At 48.9% G+C, this 22,831-nt stretch overlaps 1 protein-coding gene across 3 annotated transcripts in view; it reads left to right on the plus strand.

The window, feature by feature from the left end:
• Positions 1–466: 466 nt before the first annotated feature.
• The window catches only part of RGS9 (regulator of G protein signaling 9), a 33,082-nt gene continuing 10,717 nt past the window's right edge, over positions 467–22,831 (plus strand). Inside the window, exons 1-9 of one of the 3 annotated variants that reach the window (XM_054221921.1) lie at positions 467–574; positions 9,348–9,444; positions 12,146–12,196; positions 12,367–12,473; positions 13,182–13,233; positions 14,378–14,436; positions 14,831–14,907; positions 16,690–16,771; positions 17,162–17,233. In XM_054221921.1, the coding sequence (XP_054077896.1) occupies positions 515–574; positions 9,348–9,444; positions 12,146–12,196; positions 12,367–12,473; positions 13,182–13,233; positions 14,378–14,436; positions 14,831–14,907; positions 16,690–16,771; positions 17,162–17,233 (657 nt within the window). In that variant the 5' untranslated portion in view covers positions 467–514. Of the gene's footprint in view, positions 575–2,677; positions 2,825–9,347; positions 9,445–12,145; positions 12,197–12,366; positions 12,474–13,181; positions 13,234–14,377; positions 14,437–14,830; positions 14,908–16,689; positions 16,772–17,161; positions 17,234–22,831 lie in introns of those variants that run through there. The other 2 variants (XM_054221920.1, XM_054221922.1) reach the window with 2 other exon arrangements.

The following is a 22,831-nucleotide window of genomic DNA, read 5'->3' on the forward strand; positions in this document are numbered from 1 at the left end:
AACTGTTAAAGTCAGTATTTTGGGGTGAAATGACCATTTTTGCTCCTCTAATATGTGGGGCACATACAGTTGTTGGTGATTGATCCTTTACTTAGGCCAGTGTACTTCTGAGCCCTTCCACCACCCAGGAGGGGGAAGGAAAATAGCTGTTCAGAGTTAGCCTACCAAACCAAGAAACTGAGGTACATCTTTTTGTGTGCTGTTTACCCTGATATTATGTCCAAAAGAATCACTTACACGTGTAGAGATCCCATTCTCCTGCCCGTATCTGTGTCTCTCAGAGACGGTATCACTGCTGTTAGCTAGCATCGTCAAAATGCCTGCCCGCCTTTACTGTCCTTTCGCTTGCTTCCTCTGACTCCACTCTGAATTCCCTCTCTCCTGCTGTTTGCCTCCAGGACCGGCCGTGCTACTGGAGTTTCTGTCACCTTTGCAGTTTCAGAGGGCCACCATGATCTGAGCTGATTTCGAAGAATCAAGCAGCACCTCAACACTTGAAGATGAGACACTGCAAATGTGTGAAGAACTCTCCTCCTTCTCCTTTCGGCCATCAGCTGATGCCTCGAAGCATGAGGTATGATAACTTTTATACTAGCGTGTGGAATGACAGAGGTTACTCATAATCATTAAATCACATAGCAGCACAGAGCCGGGAATGGTGGAAAAGCCATCTGGAAAGTAAGGAGTGTCTGATCCAGCGGTTGCTGTGACTCACGGGGGGATTTCACATGGGAATGACTCTGAGCAGACACAGGAGAAAGGCCTTCCAAAGCACAGGCTTGCACGGATACTATGAAAGAGCAGAGATAAAGATAAAACACTTCCATGAGGGCAGCAAAGCAACTGGGAAAGCAGCCTGTGCCTTCAGGGTATTCCTATGAATGGAAAAAGCGCTCTGCTCTGAGCTCAGAGCCAACATGCTTTCCTCAAGTGTTTGAACCACAGACCGTAATGTCAGAACAGTCACAAACACTGTGGCGGGGAAGGCACTGCCCCGAGAAACAGTAATACATGTGTGTGGGAAGCGTGGGTGCCCCCTGTGTGACTTGGGAACATGGATGGGTGGTGTGCAATGTGCACACGGATGGGGGGGTATAAATGTGCCTGTATGACCCATGCCGGTATGACCGTGGGACACGTGGGAGCATTCCGGCAGCATGGCGAGTGTGGTGTGAGTGCCTGCTCAGCCGTGCACACCGCGGTGTGAGCGCACACTCCTGTGGATGCTTATTCTGTGTGTGGTGCGCAGGGAGGCAGGCACACAGCATGTGTAGGTGCGTGACATGCAAAAGGCAACATGCCCACACGGCTGGCAGGAATTCCTGGGAATGCCTCATACGAGCCTTGGCACAGCCAGTTTCCGCATGAGTGAGGACCCAGCCCTCTCCTCCTGCCTGGCTGTGCTGGCAGGCCAAGCCCTCAGCAGCAGGGGGGAATCCCACTGTTTTCTGAAGACACCAGAAAAATGGAGCTCTTGGTTTCCAGTGCTGCAAGTCAGGTACTGTTCCCCCACCCACTGGCATGAGACAATCCATCGTGAGGAAGCACTTTGTAGCCCAGTGGTCTTCCTCTGGTCACTGTTGGTCACAATTTCCCCACACGGCAAAGCCACTGACTCCCAAAAAGCTACCCGTCTGGCTCCTGCATCCGCAGCTGAGGCAAGCTGAGCTGACCAAGGCTGGTGGCACCCAAGGAGCAGATGCCTGAAGCACTGCATACCTCTTGCACATGGGTGATGCTTAGTCACAATGGCTTGGTCTTAGGTGCTCTTGTTTTAGAATCATAGACTGGTTTGGGCTGGAAGGGACCTTTAAAGGTCATCTAGTCCAACTCCCCTGCAGTGAGCAGGGACATCTTCAACTCGATCAGGTTGCTCAGAGCTCCGTTCAGCCTGGCCTGGGATGTTTTCAGGGATGGGGCATCCACCACCTCCCTGGGCAACCTGGGCCAGTGTCTCACCACCCTTATAACTTCCTTGTATCTACTCTAAATCTACCCTCTTTTAGTTTAAAACCATTACCCCTTGTCCTATCGCATAAGGCACTGCTCCAGAGTCCCTCCCCAGCTTTCCTGGAGCCCCTTTAGGGACTGGAAGGGGCTCTAAGGTCTCTGAGGAGCCTTCTCTTCTCCAGGCTGAACCCCCCCAACTCTCTCAGCCTGTCCCCACAGCAGAGGGGCTCCAGCCCTTGGATCATCTCTGTGGCCTCCTCTGGCCCCGGTCCGGCAGGTCCATGTCCTTCTGCTTTTGGTGCCCCCAGAGCTGGAGGCAGCACTGCAGGGGCATCTCCCCAGAGCGGAGCAAAGGGGCAGTTTTACCTTCACTCCACACTGGGAGAGTTTTGGGGAAGGAGTCTCTTCTCGCCAGAGTAGCCACCAGTGCCTGGGCACGTTGCCTGCTCCTGTCTCCTCCAACCTCTGTCAGACCACGACCACGACCACGACCACGACCACGACCACGACCACGACCACGACCACGACCACGACCACGACCACGACCACGACCACGACCACGACCACGACCACGACGCGAGCCCAGCGCGTTCCCACTAGCGCCCCGAGGCGGCGGCCGCGCTGCCCCACGCCTTCATGTAAATAAGCGTGTGGCGGCGGCTGCTGATTGGCTGCGGCGCGCCGCGCTGGCGCCGCCCTCGGCAGGGAGGGGAGGCGGTGGCGGGCGGCGGGTGGCCGCAGCCAGGTGCGCCTGGTCGGGGCCGCCGCTCCGCCACCCCGCTCCGCCCGCCGCCCTGCCCTGCCCGCCACCATGACCGTCACACGGCTCGACCAGGGCCAGCGCCACCGGCCGCGGATGGCCTTCCTGAAAAAGGTGAGGGCTGAGCGGGGGTCAGCCGCACCCCTCTGGGCACCAGCACCGGCGGGCGGTGCGGTGCCTGGGGCAGCGCTGACCCGTGCTCCGGGCGGGGGGACCCGTGTTCGCAGCATCCTGCCCGGCCACGGCTCTGCGGGGTCCCTCTGGGGTTGCGGGGTCCGAGGGGTGACAGCCCCATCTCTGGGGGCTTGGGGCTGAGACCTGTTGCAGCGCCCTGTGGGTCCCAGCTGGCTCTGGGGTTCAGGCTGTGGGGCAACGTGTGCTGGAGTCATGGAGAAAATAAAACTGTAATTTGGGGGTTTTTTTATAGCTTAGCCTCAGCTGAATTATTCTCCTGACGTGTTTTCTCTGTCTCCCATCTTTTTCCCCAAAGACCCTCAAAACTGTGTCATTTCCCAGGGGAAAAACCATCATCTGCAGCACCAGGCCACTCAGTTCAGCTCTGGGCCGTGGTTGGTCCAGCACACGCGTTCCCAGTACTTCCACCTTATGTCTGCTTTGGGAGGATGTATCAATGTATCATGGCCAACTATCTGCTCTCTGCCTCTTTCTACTTTTTCAGAAGCAAGCGTATTTGTGACCAGAAACAGTTGAAAGAGTGGGAAGATGTATGCCTACGCTTTTGGATGTGATGCGTAATTTTGTAAAACATTAGGTGGTGTTTTTTTCCTGTAGCATTCATTCAAAAGTGTAGCCAGTTTCCATTTAATTTGTATCTGCAGATTTTAAAAAGCAGAGTGTTAAGCTAGCTTTTCTCCCACCCACCTTTCCTGCTTGTGGCTTATCCTGTTGAGTGGAATTAGCTGAATTTCCAGTGACAAGTACAGCCAGCCAGTTGCTGTTCAAGTCGCAGTTAGCTCTCCTGCAACGCCCACGACCTGAGGAGGGTTCCAGGGGGAGAAGGGAGGAAATTTGGGGCTGTTCAGTGCTAAGGCATGAGCCTGGCAATACAAGCACTGTACTTTTTAGGCTAGAGGAAGTAAAGATGGTATTTTCTTTGGTGCTGTCTTTCAAGGTAAATTTAGCTGGGGAGCCCTGCCAAAGGAAATACTCTGGGACAAATTCTGCACTGAGTAATATTCTGTGGAGTTGCATGTAGGGTGCAAAGGACAAGCTGTGTGCTTTGAGAAAACAACCTCCAGCAGCTGTACTTTAGCTGCTCTGTAGGAGCATAGCAGTCTTTGCAAAGTGCTCTGAGTTCCTCAGGTGGGAAGACTTGTTAAAATATAGTGAACTGCTGTTACGGACTGTGCGCCACTCACACTGTGAGCAATGAGAGGATTTGGGTAGTTCTAGTGCTTTGCAAGTCTAAGACCTGTTAGCATGAGGAAAGGAAGCTCCCAGATGGTCAGCAGAAAGGTTTTGGCTCTCATCTCTGCTTTCGTTCCTCCTCTGTTTTTTTTTCAGACCTCAGGGAAGTCACGGATGGAGCCTTGGCTGTTACATGGCAGTATGGCCTGTATGCTGAGGGCCGTGTCCTCAGAGCTCCCCTGAAATACCAAGCACCTTTACTGCTTGCCTGTGGTGGGAGCTGAGGATGCTTAGCAGGCATCCAGTGAGCGCCTTGCAGGCTTAGATCCTCAAGGAGCTAAAATCCTAGAGAGAAGCTTTGTTAATTGCTTAAATCTGTGCTCAAGCTTTGCCGCCAGCTGGCACATAGGCTGTAACTGTGGGTTTGCGCCAGCCGCACGGAGGGATTCCTGCCATGTTGTCAGGCTGCTGCCCCCGTTGCACCTTTGCAGCTGCGATGTGTCTCCGTGTGCTGGTTCTCCTCAGCTTGTGACCACAGCAATCCTGCCACCGGACAGGGGAGAGGAAAGGGGGTTACTTTGGGGGTGATGGGCAGTGCCATGTACTTGCTGTGAGGTTGCTCTGCATGACTTGGGCTGGGCGTAGAGCTTGGTCTTCATGGCCAAACCATGGGGGAATTGGGGAGCCCCTTCCAAGGCCTTGCAATGCCTGCTAGTCCATGAAATACCCATGACTAATGCTTAGGTTTTATTCTATTATTTTCCCCTCCTAAACTGTCTTGGTAGGAAGAATATTGGCACAAAAGTCTGTCGGGGCAAGGAGGAAGCCTGTGAAATGCATTTTGGCTGTATGCACTTGGCCAGATGCTGGGAGAGCTTGAATCAGCCCAAGCTCTTGGTGCCTGTGCCCGCCCCAGCAGCCAGGATCTGGCCTCTGTTGGGCATCAGCTGGCAAAGCAGGAGGCAGTGCCAGGCAGGGTTGTGCTCTCCAGCAGCTGCTGGGCTGTGTATTTTTCCTTGCTGTGCTACATGAGCTGCATTGTGACTCATACCTTGTGGGTAGGGCTGATGGATGCTGCTCGCCTTTTTCCTCTGCCCCCTCCATATTCTAGTCCCTGGTGGCTCCTCCCAAGGTAGCACTGCAACTGGGGAGGGACTGGCCTGGGGTCCGCAGCGTGGCCAGGGGCTTCTCCGGCCTAGCTTCAATTCTCTGGGCTTAGACTCTCCAGCAGCTGCTCTCCCTCCTCTGCCTCGTTTTTCAAGATGTGTGAGCATCTGAATTGTGGTTTTGCTGGAAGGAGCTATCCATTGGACTCCTGCTCTCTAAGTGAGGCCCTGGACGCGGCTGGAGCTGAGCTTTAGGCCAAGCTCAGCCTCATCCCATCCTCCCTTTCCCTATTCCAGATGGGGAGGTGCTGGCGGTATGCATTTCTGCGGAGCATTGCACCAAGCGTGATGTGCTCCGAGCAGCCCTGGTGGGAGGAGGTGTGCTCGGCCAGGTGGGACTGTGCTTAGGTTTGGTTTTGCTGCTGTGTAGGTTTAAGTAGGAGGCTCGGCTGGAGAGGTGATGGTGGGTCAGTGTGGGAAGAGGGAGCACGTGGAAAGAGCCATCTAAAGCCCTGCCCGCCCCAGTCACGGATTTACTTCCTTTGGGTGTGGGATCACTGTGCACTGGGTGGGAACAGGCCTCCTCCTCTCAGCTTTAATTAAGAAAAAGCAGGAAGCTTTAGGTGGTTAGCAATTTATTTTCTTTCATTTCTTCTTTTTTTCTGATCATCCATGAATGTGCAAAGCAGGATTGTTAGTTGTAGATCTAGAGAACAATTGAATTACTCTTCTGAGGCTGGAGTTAACGATGGAGGACAGTATTGCTATCTTGGAGATCAGAGCAGGGAGGGATGATCTTTGCAAACAGTACTGAGCAGTGAGGGGGGCTAGAACTGGGCAAATACTCACGATAGAGAAAGAATCAGATGTTTAATTATAGCACCAGGAGTGGGCACTCAGCTGCAAGCTGGAGCCTGCTGGGACAATTTGTCTGTCTTACATCTGAAGCAAAGATGCCTCTGTCTGGGCTGACACTGAGAGGGGCTGAACGCCTCACCTTGGAAGTGTTCTGCTGTTGCATGTCAGAGTCTCGGCACCTGGAGCCTGACACTTCTGTGGTGCAGATGCCTGGACCGTGGGGAGCTGGCGGGTGCCCAAAGGGTAAAGCTCAGAGAAACAAGGATGGGAAACCCACCCAGGGTAACTCACCCAAGCAATCCATCAGTGATCATCTGCCCCGAGTGCTCTCTCCTGTGGGAGAGCATCCATGCTGGATCCATCCTCCTCCAGAACTATGGGCACCTCATCAATCACTGATCATTTGTGGAGAGGACCCTCACCCTCCCCAGGGCTTCCCATGTGCTCCTGAAATGTAGTGATGCTTTTTCTTATCATTTGCGAGTTTGAGTTTTGCTTTGCACTCAGTGAACCCGGTGACATCTTGCAATCAGATGGCGGACAGACAGTTTTCCTGTTGTCTCCTCTGTGGCTTTCAGGGTGAGGTCACTGTGCAGACATTCTGGTTGATCTGAAGGGAGACCATGGTGGGGCTCATGCCCAGCGGTGGTTCTATGCTTGCTGTAAGTTCACCATGGAGCCTGGTTAGTTCAGCAATCCTCCTACTGATATTTACCTCAGTGCACATCTCCACCCATCAACGAGCATCAGGAAGTGGCTTCTGGCTCTACAAAATTCAAACCAGGCAGCACTTCCCTGGCTGAAAGCGTGAAAAATGTGCTAGGGCCCTTAGCAGTGCAAGCAAACATTCCCACTGTATTTTAGCAAGCACTCCTGGCCTCCCGCTGGCATGCTGGTGCTGATAGCAACTCCTGATCACCAGCAACCCATAATCAGCAGTGATCCCTTAGGAGCAGAGGAAGAGAGGGTGAGTTTTGATCAGCAAAGTGCATGGTTTGCAGGCACAGCAGCAGGCACCCCCCCAACAGCAGCTCCCTGGCTCATCTCACTTGTTTCTTTTTAATGTATATTATTTCTCCAACAGCAAGAGGGAGCCCAGCGGGGTATGAACACGACAAGAGTCTGGAGCTCTTTGCTCGTTGAAGAAAGGGAACATGCTGTGCTGAGAGGCTGTGTGGGTTTCTGAGCCAATTCCTCGCTCTCGGATGGTAAAGACCCGTCTCTCGAGCCCGCTGGGGAGCAAACAGCAGCCCCATGCTGGGGCAGGGTGTGCTGTGCTAGTAAGGAACAAGTCCTCCTCGAGCCTGGTGGGACCTGCCTGGTGGTCACGGCACTGGGGTATGGTGGTGATGAGCCGTGCTGCGTTTGCCCCCAGTATCCCTGAGTGCTGACGAGGTGCTGTCTGCACGTGGTTACGGAGACGTGGTTACGGACACGTGGTTATGGAGAGAGCAAGCGACTTCCCCAAGATCACCCACGTTTGCTGAGAGGGAACTGAATCTGAGTTTCCTAAATTAGTGCCCTGCCTGCTGGACTGTCTGGCCTTGCCTCATCTTGCACAGCTACATGAGCTTCTCTCCACGCCCAATCTTGAACTTGCTGAGGCCGAAATCGGGGGTTCAGTTAAAAGGACTAAAAAAGCCTTCACGTTCCTTTGCTTTGGAACTGGTTTTGCTATTTTAAAATATTTTATATAAGTATTTATATGAATATTTGCATGAAATTTTACCAGGCTTCTCCATTTTAGTATTAATTTGACACCGGCTTTAAAAACAGTTGAAAATCCATTTTTACTGTCAAGCCTGGAGTGCATCCTGTCACTACAGGCTTAAATCCTCACTGAACTTGGCAAGACGTAGGACCAAAGTCACTGTGGTGCCTGTGAAGACAATACCCTTCATTATGCATGGGTGTCATCAAGTGACATTCATTACATCCTCTAATCCTAGTTAAAAAGCTACAGCCTCGCCTGAAATGAATGTGCAGAGAGACCAAATTGGTCCTGTTGGACCAGTTTTGATTTAATATCTCTGGAAGCAGAAGACAAAAAGAAGAGCATCTTCCACAAAGCCAATGTTCTCACAGCACTTGGGTAATATAAAATGAGGAGATGAAGAGCACGCCCAACCCCACATGTGTGAGCAGAGGATCCTGAGTGCAAGCAGGGGGCTCTTGCACGTTTAGGATGGTGCTAGCAAGAAGTCAAATATAAGAGGAGGAAAATACCTTTGAAAATCTTAATCTTTAAAAAAAAAAAAAAGATAATTGGGAACCAGAAATAAAAGAAGTCTGACCCTGAGGGTGGCACTCATCCTCCGCAACATGATCTGTTAAAAACTCAGGCAGTGAGTCTATAAACGAGTCATCAGCATCCCTCAGGAATCAAAAGCGGGAGATGCTGCCAGATGGGAGGGTGCGTTGCTCTGGATGGTGGGTCTCTGTCCCATCCCCAGAGGGACTGAGCTTTGCTGCCCACAGGCAGGGCTAAGACCCCAGGTGGGTGAGTGCAGTCATCCCCAGGAACAGCTGGAGAGTCCCTTGGACACCTCCTTCTTACAAGCTGGGCTCTATTTCTGTGTTTGCAGTCTGCTTTCCCACATGTAAATTCTGGTCCCTGCTGTAATCGGTCCTTGGCCAGGTTTTCAAAGCCTTGGCTTGGGTGGTGGCTGTGCTTTCTCAAAGGACGGGCCGTTCTCATCTCCCCCGGGCTTGAGCTTCTTGCTCGGCCCTGGAGCAAAGTGGTGTGCATTTGCTGTTGCTCTTCTAAAGTCTTGTCTGGTTATTATCTGCAGACCAGAAACAGAACCTTTGCTGTTTGGTCTTCAGCCAAAATATTGCTTATTTGCTTGGTGCATGGTGCAATATCTACAAGTCTATGCACAGCTGGGGTATTTGTGCAATAGAAGCACGGATTTTATTTCCTCACACTTTTTTCTTTCTTATTGCCCCAGCAAACAGCGCACTGAGCCAGAAAAGAACATTCATGGGTAGCAGAGGGGTTTTTTTTATTTTTTTGTTTTTTTAGCCCAGCTCTCACGGAGTGGTTACATCCTGTCCCTGGTCTGCTAACCCCAGCTGTGCGTGTGTCTTCTGTAGGAGGGAGTGACACTGTGAGTCAGTGTGAGAGCTGACATGGCTCGGAGGTGGCATCTCTGATGGAAAAGAGGAGGTTTGCAGAGGACTGTGGTCATTGCATCCGTTCCTGTGGCACATACCCATCTGGGATGCTGCCCAGAGCTGCAGTGATCCTGGGGCACCCTCCTGTCCACTCCTGTAACGTGTCCCATCCCTGCCCTGCTTTGCAGATTGAAGCGCTTATGATGGAGATGCAGAATCCAGATACAGGCATCAAGACGCAGACGCAGAGGGTGATGATCACAAACATCCCACATGCTGTGGCAGGTAAGAGCTGCACCAGGGGAAGGGACTGGGACAAGGAAGTTCATCAAAGAAAAGTGATGTGTTGACCCCATGGCCACCCCAGGGTTACCACTGCCTGGCTGCATACTGGAGCCCATGTTCCCAATAAATACTTGCTGTGCATCCTTTGAGGCATACCTGCTCCCTCTGTCTCATTTTCACTCTTGTCTCATTTCACTCCGGGTTCTTTGAATCAGAGACACAAAGATTGATAATCGTGTGCTTTTAGCTGTCTCATGTGAGTTTAACTCAAGTGACCTTGCTTTCTCTTAGCATCGAGGTGAGTAGGTGCTTCAGCCTCCTGACCTGTCGTATTCCCCATGAGGCTGGGTCACAAATAAAGATACATATTAAAATACGATTAAAATAGGCATCCTGGAGTCAGACTGAAAGATGGTACTTCAGAAATGAGCAATAAACAATTAGTCTCCCTTTTAAGGTTTTCTGCTAATAATAATTTTTCTTCAGTACGCAGGAAAAGAACAAAATATTCAACCCACTTCTCTGCCTCTAAATGACAGCTTTTCCTCCTTCAGGCGGGCTGAAGAAGAAACAGATGGGGAGCTGTGCTGTGCTGTGTCACGTATGGTATTACAGGCAGCTCTTATCGCAGTCTCCTTTGTGCCTGCTAGCTCCTTTCACAGGGCACTATCAGTACCTCTGCTTCCCTGTTCTCCAAGCCTCCACAAAAGCTCTTGTGAGGCATCTGCCACTATAAATATTCACACATACTGTACCAAAGTTTCCTTCTCCTGCTTTAGTCTTTCTGCAGCACTTTGAAATCCAGAACAAAAACTCCCACTGAAACCAGTGAGCTTGCTCCAGGCAACTCAGGAGACAACTTGGCTAAATAGATTAATTTTACCCCACTGTATTTGCAAAGCCCAGTAGGCCCTGTGTGTTGTTTGCTCCAATTTTTTTTTTAAATGAGGAAGCAGAGGCATTGAGATGAAGTCACTTGCCCATGGGTACAGTCAGTCCGTGAAAGCGTAAGGAGAACTTGGATGACATCTGAAGCTTGTTTTCAGCAGCACCCTCCATGCATTACAGTACAAACCATATCCTGGCTTACACAGCTATTATGCAGCTGAATTTGGTGGAGTGCTTTGCATCTGCAAAGAAGCTGGCCTTGCCTCCCCTAGCTGTTAGTGGATAGTTAAGGCAGCACTGCAGAAAAGATTCCCCTGTACTGGAGATGACGTGCCCCCTAGATTAAGTGCAGGGGGAACAAGTACTTCTCTTGATGTCTGGCCAATGTAAAATATCACTTCCTAAAAGTCCACAGCTAAATAATGTGGAGGGAAGATGCCTGTTGATGCTCATCCTCTTTGCGTGCTGTCTGCTTTATTCTGGTTCCTTTACCAGAATTGCTACAAGTTCCCTCTTGCATAAGTCATAAATTCTAGTCAACTTCTGATAGGCAAGTGAGTTCCAGTCTCCTTGTGTGGCGGTCATCACTCTCTAAACTATGATATTTTTAGTGCTGCACAAGTTGCATATATACCGATTGGCTTCTGGGTGTTGCAAAAGAGACTGATTCATGTTTAGTAAGGGAATGGTGAAGACATTAGAGCAGTGGGCACAGATCCGCTGAAGACAGCTTAGTTCTCCACGTGCAGGAAGATAACTAGTTAAATTCAGTGTCAGTAAAATAGCTTACAACAGAAAAAGCAAATAAACCTTCATGTTAAATGCACACCTTTGGGGGAAAATGCTTTCAGAGAGAGCTGTCTAGAAATGAGTGATGAGATAATCCTTTAATTTCATCTATTTCAGGAAGCAGGCAGTAGGATAAGAGCTCTGAGCCCCTATTAGAAAGTTAAGTCATCACTGCAATGTCAAGAAAGGTCAACACCTCAATCTGCAGTCCTAGGGGACGTTTGGAGGAAAAGACCAACAATTGATCAGGGAGTGAGTGCATTTTTGCACTGTTTAAATTGAAGGAGGTTCATGAAATATGCCCCCAGAACATAAACCTAAAACTGCTGAAGGCTTATGCTGACCATGGGTATGACTGGTCACACTCCAACAAAAGAACTGGGAGGGATTAAGTGTTTGTGAACACAGAAATCTTGTTTCCCTTTGATATGTCCTGTGACCACTACAAGCTGGGTCTGAGACTCAGACATCCCTTCTGTACTGAAAATTGTGTCTCTTAAAGGACTCAAGAGGACTGGTCACTGGCCTTTTACTAAAACTGAGACAGGACTCTGCTCTGTGAATCTGGAGATACTTTGCAGTGAATCTTTCAAGATGAGATGGTGCAAAACACGCGGCACTTCACCTTCCCTGGGCGTGGAAGCTGTTGCATTGCTTAAGTCCTTTCTAAGCCAATGATGAGTGTTTAAGTGTGGCTCAGGCCACGTGTGCTTTCACACGCTCACGCTGTGCCATCCTGAGGTCACTGCCTGCCTCGGGCTCCCTCTCCCAGGGACTGCTGCTTGCTTGGTCAGGAGAAAGCCTGAAGGACAGCATGGCCAGTGAGAGAGCGGCAGTGCATTTTATCTCCGCTTGGAGATCTCTCTTGCACGGAGCATTTGAAAGCATGTTTGCAAGAAGGGGTCTGTGCACTTGGTGAGATCCAGAGCACAGTGAGGGGTGAGGACTGGAGAAGGCTCGGTTTTGCCCATGGCTTTTGGCACACTCCCCATCTCAAGCACCTGACATTTTCTTTGCTTTACAGGTAATGATATATTGCAGTGGATTCACCAACGCTTGCAGATCACCGAGGAAGGTGGGTATTTGTATGTAAAAATTGAGGCTTTTCAGCTTTGAGTTTAAAACTTTAAGGTCTCCATAGACAAAACCTCTTAGATGAATTCTTCTCTGCTGAGCAGCAGCTCACTTTTAAATTCCAGTGCGCTGTTTCTGTGCAATCAAAACATCTGTCTTCTCCATTTTCAGAGGCGCTCCACCTGGGTGACCTGTTTGTCAAATATGGGTACATCTACCCTCTTCAGGAGCCAAAGAATCTCACCCTTAAGACAGACGGCAGCCTGTACAGGTTTCAAGTGAGTTGCATCTTCTCTAAAGCCATTGAGAGGGAGTTCAGCACCAGTTTTAAAAACAGGCAGCTGGGGCAATTCCCCAGGAGCTGTAGTCGTGAGGCCATGCTGTGTAGCTGTGCTTATCATTCACTGTGCAGGAGGAAGGGATCCACACAGAAGCCTCAGGCCAGTTCCCTCAGTTCTGTGTGTCAGGTTACAATTTACAGGCAAACTGTGATACTTCCTTCAACTAAATTAGCATACTTGTTCAACTTCAAACTAGCTGTGCTTTCTTCCAAATGTGTGTTCCCTTCCAGGTCTTAAAGTAGCAAATGGAATCACTGGCTGAAAATAGAATGATCTGGGGACACTGAATAATGAATACACAAAAAGCACAGTAATAACAGGATGTTATCAAGGTTATTCCAGGAAAGTGGGGAATGGGAAATTAAGGTACCCTCATTCGTACTTTGAATGAGGAGTCTGGTTCCTACACGGTGCCAAATCAGGCTCCAGCATCCCAGTCTGAATGCTCAGGCAGCAGTGAGAGGCTGGCTATGGCTATGGATTTGATATTGGCAGTCTGCTGACCTCGAGTCTCCTGCTGTAGGATCTGAGGCTCTGAGTCTAGCAGAGGAGAACTTTCCTCTCCCTCCACTGTGAGTGGTGCTGTGCACCTCTTGGCATGAGTTCAAGGCTACTGTGCACTAAGAAAGGCTTGTTTTTCTGCAGACTCCCTATTTCTGGCCTGCACAGAGCTGGCCTGCTGATGACACAGACTATGGTAAGTGATAGCATTATACATGCTTAGGAGCTGTAGCGCAAGCCCTTGTGTTTGTGCACGCAGTCCTGCGCCGAGTTTGCTGTTCATCTTTTTGTGCTGTGTGTCCACATGCAATGACCAGCCCTTGCATTTTCTTTCATGCTATTTCGTGAATAATTCTCAGTAACGCTGAACTGAGGGAACGCTCTGGATGTGACCGCCTTGTGGTGGTCTTGATGAGAGAAAGTGCTTACACTTCTCTTAGGTTCCACTAAGACCCATCTACTGGAACACATCTGAAATACTGTGATGGGTAGGGAGGCATTAAACACAAGGTTATATTTCCCTGAGTAGTTAAGTGTATTCCTGGATCTGAGCCCAAGACTGTCTTCCTGTCGATTTGGATCAAGCCCTGCATTCAGAGATAGTTCTTTCCTTATATAATGCACAGTGGCTGCAAATATCTCTTGATGGCTCTTTCCGTATCAATCTTTTGTTGCCTTTATAATGCTTTTTATTATAGGGCTGGTTGTGAAAGTTGGGCGGATCAGCTTGGTTTGCTCCTGCTGGCTGTGCAGTTCAAAGACTGCTTTGTTTATACCAAGATTGTCCTCTGTGGCTTTTATCTACGTTACGCTGTAGACCTTCTGGAGAAATAAAAAAAAGCCCATTTTAGATTGGAATGTCTTTAATAGAACTTTGAACAAAACATTGGCCTGTGTTTGGAAAACTTGGAGGTCAAACTCTGAATCATAGGTTGGAAGGGGCCTTAAATATCATCTAGTTCCAACCCCCCTGTCCTGGGCAGGGACGCCTCTGAAGGCACTTCTGCAGAACCTCAACATCTTAAAGATTTGGTCCAGTATCCTTTGACCTGTGAAACCCTGCCTGAGTTCCCAAAGGAGTGACTGCTGGCAGGAGGCACACACTGCCCGTTCTGCGTGGCTGCTCCCAGCCTGGGCACTGGCTCCTGAAGCATCAGTGACAAAGTGAAAGCACCAAGTTCATTTTTTTTCAGTGATCTTTTGTGAGCTTGGAGCTCATGCCTGGGAAGATACTGTAGCAGACAAAGATTTCTGTGTTTGTCCTGTGGGTAAATTTTTAATTATTCTTGGATTTGTTGGCCTAAGTATAACTGACTGTTTAATTGCTTCTTCTTCCACAGCAATCTACCTAGCAAAGAAGAACATTAAGAGGAAAGGGATTTTAGAAGAATATGAAAAGGTAAGGAGATGTTGTACTTGTTCCATGGCAAGCCCTGTGTTTGCTGTAGCTTTAGCCCTTTGTTGCTAATGAATGTAGCGTGGCAAAAAATCACCTCTTCAATTGCATGAGATGTTACTCCAGCAGCGTCAAAAGCCAAAATTCTGGCAGTGAAAAAGTGGCTAGTACAGGAAAATACTCTGAAGTCAATGATAACTTTAGAGGGGATAATTGCTCTCCTTGCAGTGGTATTTTTGAACTGTTGCAATTCATGTAATTACGTTCAGAACAATCCAGATTTCTTGGCTTGGTTGCCAGCCTGGCCTAGTTGAGCTATGGAGAGTCAAGAAAACCCTACCATGGGAGCGCCTTGTCCAGAATTTTCACACTAACTGCTTTTCTTTTTTTATTCCAGGAACATTACAACATGCTCAATCAAAAGATAAACTACAAGTGGGATTTTGTTATTATGCAGGCCAAAGAGCAGTATAAGTGAGTTGACTTGCATTCCCTTATTTGCATCACTGGGGAGGGTGTGAGGAGGCAGAGCTTCACTGTCTTGGTACACAGTTAAATTACAATTTAAAAACATAAACTGCAGCTTTAAAATAACTTGTAAGTGCCCCTTAAGATTGTGAAACAAACCTGCCTTTCATATCAGCTTGGGGTTCCTCCATTTAACAAGGAAACATTGTTCACTTTGCACTCACAAGTGAAGGATTTCAGTTGTTTTCAAATGACTGGATGCCCGCTTGTGAAGCTTCGCCCTTGCCCGCTGCACCTGCGTTTCTCTCCCCGCCTGGCATTTCTCTGCCGAAGACATGAATCGGTGTGGTTTGTGAGAGCGAGAGCAGAGGCGGGGGTGGGTGCCTTTCCTGCCGACACATGCACATGCCTCTTTGCAAATGGTTTTTGCACATGTGTAAGTGTGCAAGGGCAGGTTTAGATTTTGCACCTGATGTGAGTCCCTGAAGAAGCCGAGGTCTGATGTTGCAGCGTGCAAGCCCTCGTTAGAGACAGCTTCTTTTAGCTCAGGGATGTCCATGAGCATTTGTGGATCAGACCACTGGACTTAGGACATGTTCTTGGTCTGGTTCAATTCTTGCTTGCACGTGTCTCACAGCTGAACTGAATGCCCTGAATCAAGAAGCAGTAAATGTTCCCAGCAGGGATTTCTGGAGAAAACTCTGAAATGCATACTTACGCACCCAGCCAAAATGTCTTAACTTTAGGAGCTGAATCCTTCAGATTCCCAGGAAAGTGAATGTGAGATGGGATTACTCCTTTAGAGATAGGATCTTTCCTACTTCTGTGTATTATTCCTTTTACCTTTTTTCACCTTCCAGCATGGCAGGCACTGCCTCCACTGTTCAGCAGTGTTTCTGTCTTCACTGGGATGGTAGCCAAGTCGTCAGAATACAGCTCATCAGATAACTGTCTCATTAAACACGAGACTGTTGTTCTTGTAAATTGAGGTCAGACTTGGGCTAAGAGATGCCAAATGCACTTTTAAAGTTAGATACCGAGACTGTGTCTGAACTAGTAGATTAAACACGTCTGAGGCTGTTTGATGGTGATGCTGGGGCAGACTGGTGCAGAACAGCCCGCATCCACCCTGCTAACCACAGCAGCGTGGCCACATGCAAACAGCCTTCTGGGAATGCTCTGTTGCCCATGCTAAGTCCCAAATTGTGCCCAGGAGTTGTCTGGGAAAGAATTAGTTGGTCCAAGCCCAAACCATGCTGGTGCTTCTTCTATTTAATAGTAGAGGTGATTTGGGTTTTAGTGCCTGGGAACACTGCTTCGTACCATTTCCAAATAACTTTTGTGAGAAATGCCCCCCTTTACTGTGAGACGGGGATGAGACGTGGCAGGATATATCTCTGTGTGGCAGTCCTCAGATAGCACCCGGGGACATCAGAGATGGATAAACATGAGGCAGCAGGACTGACCACAAGTAGCGGGTTGTTAGCATAAAACTCTACCAAAGGGCTGTCTGTCTAATCAAAAGAGGATGTGTCTGCTCCCAGCTGAGCTCAGGAAGACGATGATTTCTCAAAAGCTACAGTCATGTGTGGCCGTGTGAACAGCGTGATCTGCAGACCAGAATTAGCTGGGGTGAGATGTGGTCAGGAGGCTGCATCAGAGCGTCACGCACTCAGACTGGGGCAGGGAGGGACTGGAGGTGTGCCCCCTTTCTCATCCCACTGGTTTTAGGAGAGCAAAATTCATGAATTCCCCTGGTAGAGTTAAATCCTATTCTTGGCTTTGCAGGGCAGGAAAGGAGCGGAAGAAAGCAGACAGGTATGCCCTGGACTGCCAGGAGAGAGCCTACTGGCTTGTGAACCGAACTCCCGTAAGTAGAGGATGATGGTGTGTGGCTTTAGTGCTTTGGTGGTGCCGTCCCGGCACCCACCTGGGACAAACTCCCGCATGCTATGGGCACAGCCGTGGGCATAGCCTCTGGGCTGTGCACCGTGTTGCTTCTCCTCAAGGAACGGGTCAGCCCAAGCCTGCCCCAAGTCTGCACCTTTCTCCTTGGTTGCTCTCCAAGGCACAAGGGATGGAGGTTCGGCAGCGGCACCCATGCTTGAAGGGGAGTGATCCCAGATTTGGGGGCAAAGCTCCCCCAGGGCACTGCTGGCCAGGAGCTGCTGGCACTGAAGCCCTTCGGGGCTCCGGGGTCTTCTCAAACTTCCTCAAACAAATGAGTTATAAAGCTATTGATGTTTCTTGTTCATAACAGCCCGGCATGCTAGATGTCCTAGAGTATGGAATAGACCGCGTAACGGATCCCAATGAAAATAAGGTAAACCAGGTGAGACAGGTTTTTGTTTCATACCTACTGAATTTGTTTGGGAGGACCCAGACAACATCCCTGGGACTGTGGGTTTTTGGGCACTGCAGACTGAGCGAGTCAGCTCAGGGTGACAGCCAAACAGGCCAGAAGTTGAAGCCGTCTCATTGTCCAGGGGGTGGAGCCCTCAAAATAGGCTTTGGCAGCATCTTTTGGCTTGAAAATGCTTTGTCAGCTTTCTTGCCACACCAGTAAGTGTGAGTGTTTAGCTACAGGACATGTTTTCTCTGTTGGGGAAGCTGAATTAAGGAATCCTCTACCTCCAGATGCTTGTTGCTGCCTTTTTATTAGCGGTGAATGAGCTCTGCGTGGGGTTGGGCATCAGAAGAAAGATCCAAGTTTAAAACAAAATGACAGAATACCTCCAAAATGGTAATGTGTGGTAAGAAAGTGGAGAAGTTGGTGTGGTGGGTAGGAGACACAATCTGTTACCTAAGAATGCATGTTGTATAGCTGGACTGTAAAGAAACAGAATTAATGAACAGAGACCGTGGAGGCTGTAACTGGGTGGGACTGGTTCAGAGTCCACAATAAGACACATGCAGTCAATGGATGAGGAGCTGGAGCTGCGCTTCTTTCTCCATCAGTCCTTTTAAGCGGTTTTGGATTTGTGCACTTAATGGTGTTCATTTGGAAGTGAAGTCAAAATGTCTCTCAGCAATTAAATGCAAATGTTACTGTGATCACACTCACTGTATTCCCACAACTTCTCATTTTTGTAACAGCCTTTAAACATCTCAACGGCCAGAGGCAGGATAATTGCTTTGGCCAACTGTGTTCTGTTGCTATAGAGACTGAAAATGAGCAAAATGTAGGGTTTGGGTGCATTTTATTTTTTCTTGCTGTAAGTAGCAGCTGCTGAAAGCCTTTTTCTTTCTTTTTTCTTTTTTTTTTAAGAGGAAAAAAGTGGAGGAAAGGCAGAGGGATAGAAAAGAGGAGTAAGCCAACTTCCCACCCACAGTTTTACAGCTGACATGGGAGGAGATTTTAAGTTTGCAAACGGTCTGAAAGCCCATAGCCATCTGCCAGCTGCTTGGTAGCACAGAGGAAGTGAGCTGAGGGATCTCCGTTCAGTTCCAGCCTGGACATAAGAGAGATGGTTGATTCCTCCCATCAGCAGAGACTCCAAGGAGGGCATGAGCCTAAAGACACCAGCTTTGGGGTGACCTCACTGCTTTTCTCCTTTAAGCTGATCTCTGAGCTATGCCTCCTCTCTGGAGCCTGAGCTGAAGGGGGAAGTGGTTCTTGCTCCTCTTTTTGCTTTGGAAAGACCAATTGACAACACAGGAGACAGCCAAAAGCTTGTCTCTCGTAGAGCCATCTTTGGACTAGCAGCTTTTTTTTCCTACTTCTGCAGGCTGCTGTCACAAACACCCGTGGCTCAACAGCCTTTGGTGAGCAGAAAGGATGTCCCAAGCTCTGCTGGTAAATGCTGAGCTGGACTGTGCTTTGTTGGCCATATCTTACCCCTGCTGAAGGTGGTGCAGAGTTTTATCGATGTTTTCTGTGGGCTCAGCCTCTGGCTCTGACATAGGTGAAACGATGAGAGCAGAAGATGAGTGCATGAGTCCAGCACCCGTTTAATTGATTTGTGTCTCTGTTCCTGCTCAGTCTAGCTTCACTTTGTTGGCCAATTAGTTTTCTTTTATCTTGGCAGCCGAGAAAGAAAATTTTCCCGGTGATAATTAATTTCTGACATCAGAATGATTTCTTTGAAGCTGATATTGGCATGAACATCCCTCTTTCACTTGCCTCAGACCCTTTGGTGGGCTGCTGCCTCCCTAATTGATAGAGTCCTCTGGGGATAAACAGGTGCTCAGCCAAACATCGCACTCCTTTGAAAGGGATTTTTATTACTGACCCATGGGCATCCCTCTCGGTTATAATGAGTTAGGAGTTGTAGTTGGGCAGGAGGAGTAAGGCAGAAGCAGCCGTCCATTGAACAGCTAATTAAGGGATGCTTTAGCCTTTTGTTACTCGGGTCTCGGGCTCCTGATCGAGCCTCGCTACTCAGTGAGTTACCAGGCAACTGCCAGAGCCCGCTGACTCCCTGCAGGTACACACTCAGCTTTTGCCTTCTGTAACCAGAGAATCTTTCTGAAAGGTGCTTTAGCTCAGCCAAAAATCACTGTGCTAGATTCAGGGGCTACTGACCGAAATGCCCTGGCTTGTTGTATGCAGCGAATCAGCCACAGATTATCATAGTCATTGCTGGCCTTTAGTTTCATAAGCCTCTGTCCGTTTGGCTGCCTGATAAACACATAACTTCTGCTCCATCCATCACATTTTTTGAAATAACAGGGTCAGAAGCAGATAAACAAGATAGGGGAAAACCAGCAATTTGAACAAAACTGGGCATGTGGACTGTTACAGATCTGATTTCCAGTTGTTGAGCTGGAAGCACGAGGACAGTGGAGATGCATGTTGAGATGATCTTACGCTAGACTCAGTATCTGCCTCTGTGCTTGTTCTTCACTCCAAGCTCCATCTGGGCATACACACAGAAGCTGTTGTCCAGCTGTTTATGGCCCCTGTAAACACTGAATGGCGGCCAGACAGACAAAAACATAATGACCATTATCTCCACAATGTGGTCAGAAAGACCCACACTGAGAGCAGAGGAGGTCCATGTGAATGGTTAGCTGGAAATTAGCAGATGGACCAGCTCTTGTAGGAGCTCGTGGCTTCAGCCGTGTGGATCGGCTCCAACACAGGGCTCTTGAGCAGGTCCTGGCTGGCTCCCAGCTGAGTTTTGCAGTTCGCGGGGAGCACTCGGCTGGTGGCAGCGGGGTGTGACGAGGCCGTGCAGGGTGTCCAAGTGCTGCTGTGTGTCCTGGGGAGGAGGATGTTTAGCAGCACGCGGCACTTGCCTGAGACAGACCAAGGTCTTTCACTAATTGCCATTTTGATTTGAAGCCTGCAGGGCTGGGGAGCTTATCCGCGGTAATTGCGATAAGTCACTCATTAAGGGCATTGCAAAATTAATCTCATTATAAGAAATTACTCTTTTGTTCCAAATATTATTTCCTTCCAAATGAGGGTGGCACAGGCACTTCAGCAATGGTGCTCTCAGGGGTAAGGATAGGTAGGATGGTGGGGATAACTAGCAGCGCTCAATGGGACACGGAGAGTATTCAGGGTCCCTTGTACCAGCAGCTAAGCTGGAAACTGGGGATGGGAACACTGTGGGAGAAAGGGAAATGAAATGATGTGCAGCTCTGGGGTGAAACAGCTGAGATCCTTCCCAGTTACTGTGGATTTGAGAACTGGAAAAGGCTGGGCACAGCCAGCACCTGCAGCCCTCAATAGGGTGTTCAGTGCTGGGCACCTCTTTGATTCCGCTCCAGTTCAGTGTGTGCCACTGGGCGGTGATGCTCAGCCCCCTTTTCTGTGCAAGCCTTGGCAAATCCCCTCCCCACCCTGGGGCACCCCATCAAAGGCCCTTGGCTTTCCCAGGACCAGCTGTCCAGAGCACTGACCTGCATGTGACAGGAGGGGGGATCCTTCGTGTAGGATGCACTTAAAAAAGTCTTTCCTTATTTGCAGACATGGCATTATCTTTGATTTTATTTGCCCACATATAATTTTTCTGTTGTGATGGCATTTTAATTCATGCCTTTCTTGCTCTATATAACATTTAGCTTACTGTTTTCTTTTACTCTTTTCCCCCAGCTGTTTGTCTCGTGTGTGTCGTGTGCTGCCTGCCTCTAAGACCCCTGTAGAAGATAACACAATCTTACTGCCACATGAGCTGCCTTCAAGCGATTATGCCAGCATCCACCTCTCCTCGCCCCACTGCACCAGGCCTGTCTGAGACACCCACTTGACAAAAGAGAGAAAGAAACGAGGGGCCTTTTAAAACCATCTAATGATTTTAACGTGTTGATTTTAAATGCCTTAGTCACACTAAAGTTCCATCAAATGGAGCAGTTCAGGTGGCATTTGTAAGTCTGATGGGGCCAGGTTTGTATCTCTGGTTCCCCAGGGAAATAATGATCTCCTATAGTGCAGGAAATACCTGGCCTGAAACAGAAACAAAGTTCTCTAAAGAGGACACTTCTAGGACAGTAGATGCAGCGAGTTTCTCTGCACAAGCAGGTGGGGTTTTTTTGCCCCACGTTTCTACAGTCTTTCTGAAACAATGATGACACTGTAGAAACAGAGGAAGAAATGGTGCCTACATGGAAGCTGGCCTGGCATCAGGGGTACAGCTACATGGTGAAAAGCTGTTCTTTAGTCCATGTGTCCTCCATCATTTATGTGATGTCCCAGGAGGCTTTGAATCAGCAAGGGAGGCTGTACAGCCCTGTGGGCACCGATCCTGTTGGCCAAGAATTTTTTCCTCCCCTTGATGTGTCAGCCCTTACCCCCTCACGCACAGTTTCTTGTGTGTGGCCAGCAGAGCATCGCTGCTGGTGCAGCTACTGTTTGCGTTTCTTTTTGTCCCTGCTGAGGTTGTGCACTGCAGTCATTCAGAGCTGGTTGTGATATTTCCGGCAGAAAAAGCTTCATCCCTTTGCAATGCCACAGTGAGGATTTCTATTAGTACTGCGCTGGCCAGGCTGGGTTTGTGTTAGGATCAGATGGGCTGGCTTCATGGTAGTGCTGTACAGATTGGCTGATCTGCTGCATATCTGGCTCCTGCTGCTGAAATGGTGAGTGTCCCCTCTCAAAACCAACCAAGTTTCAGCAAAATGTGCGTATTTTTCTTCCATATAAAGAATAGTTTCTCCCTCCTGAGCAGGGCTAGTGACAATGGTTAAAATGCAAAAGTAGATCTGCACCAGTGTCCTCACGATGGTCCCCTCACAAAGCAGCCCTGGGAGATCATCTTGCCTTTCCTAAGCTAGGGGCAGCTCAGGTTCTCTGGGGAGAAGATGGGAGAAGCAGGCTGCCTGTGCCATTCAATACCACGTGCTTCATCCCTCATGGTTCACAAACTGCACTTCACCAAGGCACTCTGCATGCCCGTGTCTGCCACAGGATTAGTTTGATAGAACAATTCTGGAATGCAGATTTTGTTGGCTAAAATGGGAGAGGAAGAACCGAAACACTGTATAAGCCTTTAAAGGCTTGCTGTGAGCATCCCTGACTTAGCCTGTCTTTCCTTCTCCCTCCTCAAGTTTATTTCACACGAAGTAACTGTGCTTCAAAGGAAGCTGTGTGAATAAACACCCTGCAGTTAATTTCTTGCCTTCAATTGCTTGCTCATTTGTGGATGACATGTAACATAGTTTGAGTTATTCAAATCACAACATAAGCACCCTTTGCACAGCAGATACTGCTTCTGAGGCTTTTAATTGTGGTGTTTATATTTTGCAATGTGTTGGTTCCTGTCTCCTTTAGCTAATATTGAATGATCTAATCTGTGTCTCGTAAACGAATCTATTTTAGTTCCTTTAGAATAACCCCTTAATTGAAGGCATACAGGCAGACTGTGATGGAAGAAGCAACACTAAACAGTAAATACAGCTAATGGAACGATTTACCGTGTGTGGATGCTCTTAGCTTTGATGATACCCTGATTAGCTGAGCTGCTGTGTTTGATTTTAATTGTAA

Source organism: Rissa tridactyla, chromosome 15 (genome assembly GCF_028500815.1).
Source record: "Rissa tridactyla isolate bRisTri1 chromosome 15, bRisTri1.patW.cur.20221130, whole genome shotgun sequence".
NCBI lineage: Eukaryota > Metazoa > Chordata > Aves > Charadriiformes > Laridae > Rissa > Rissa tridactyla.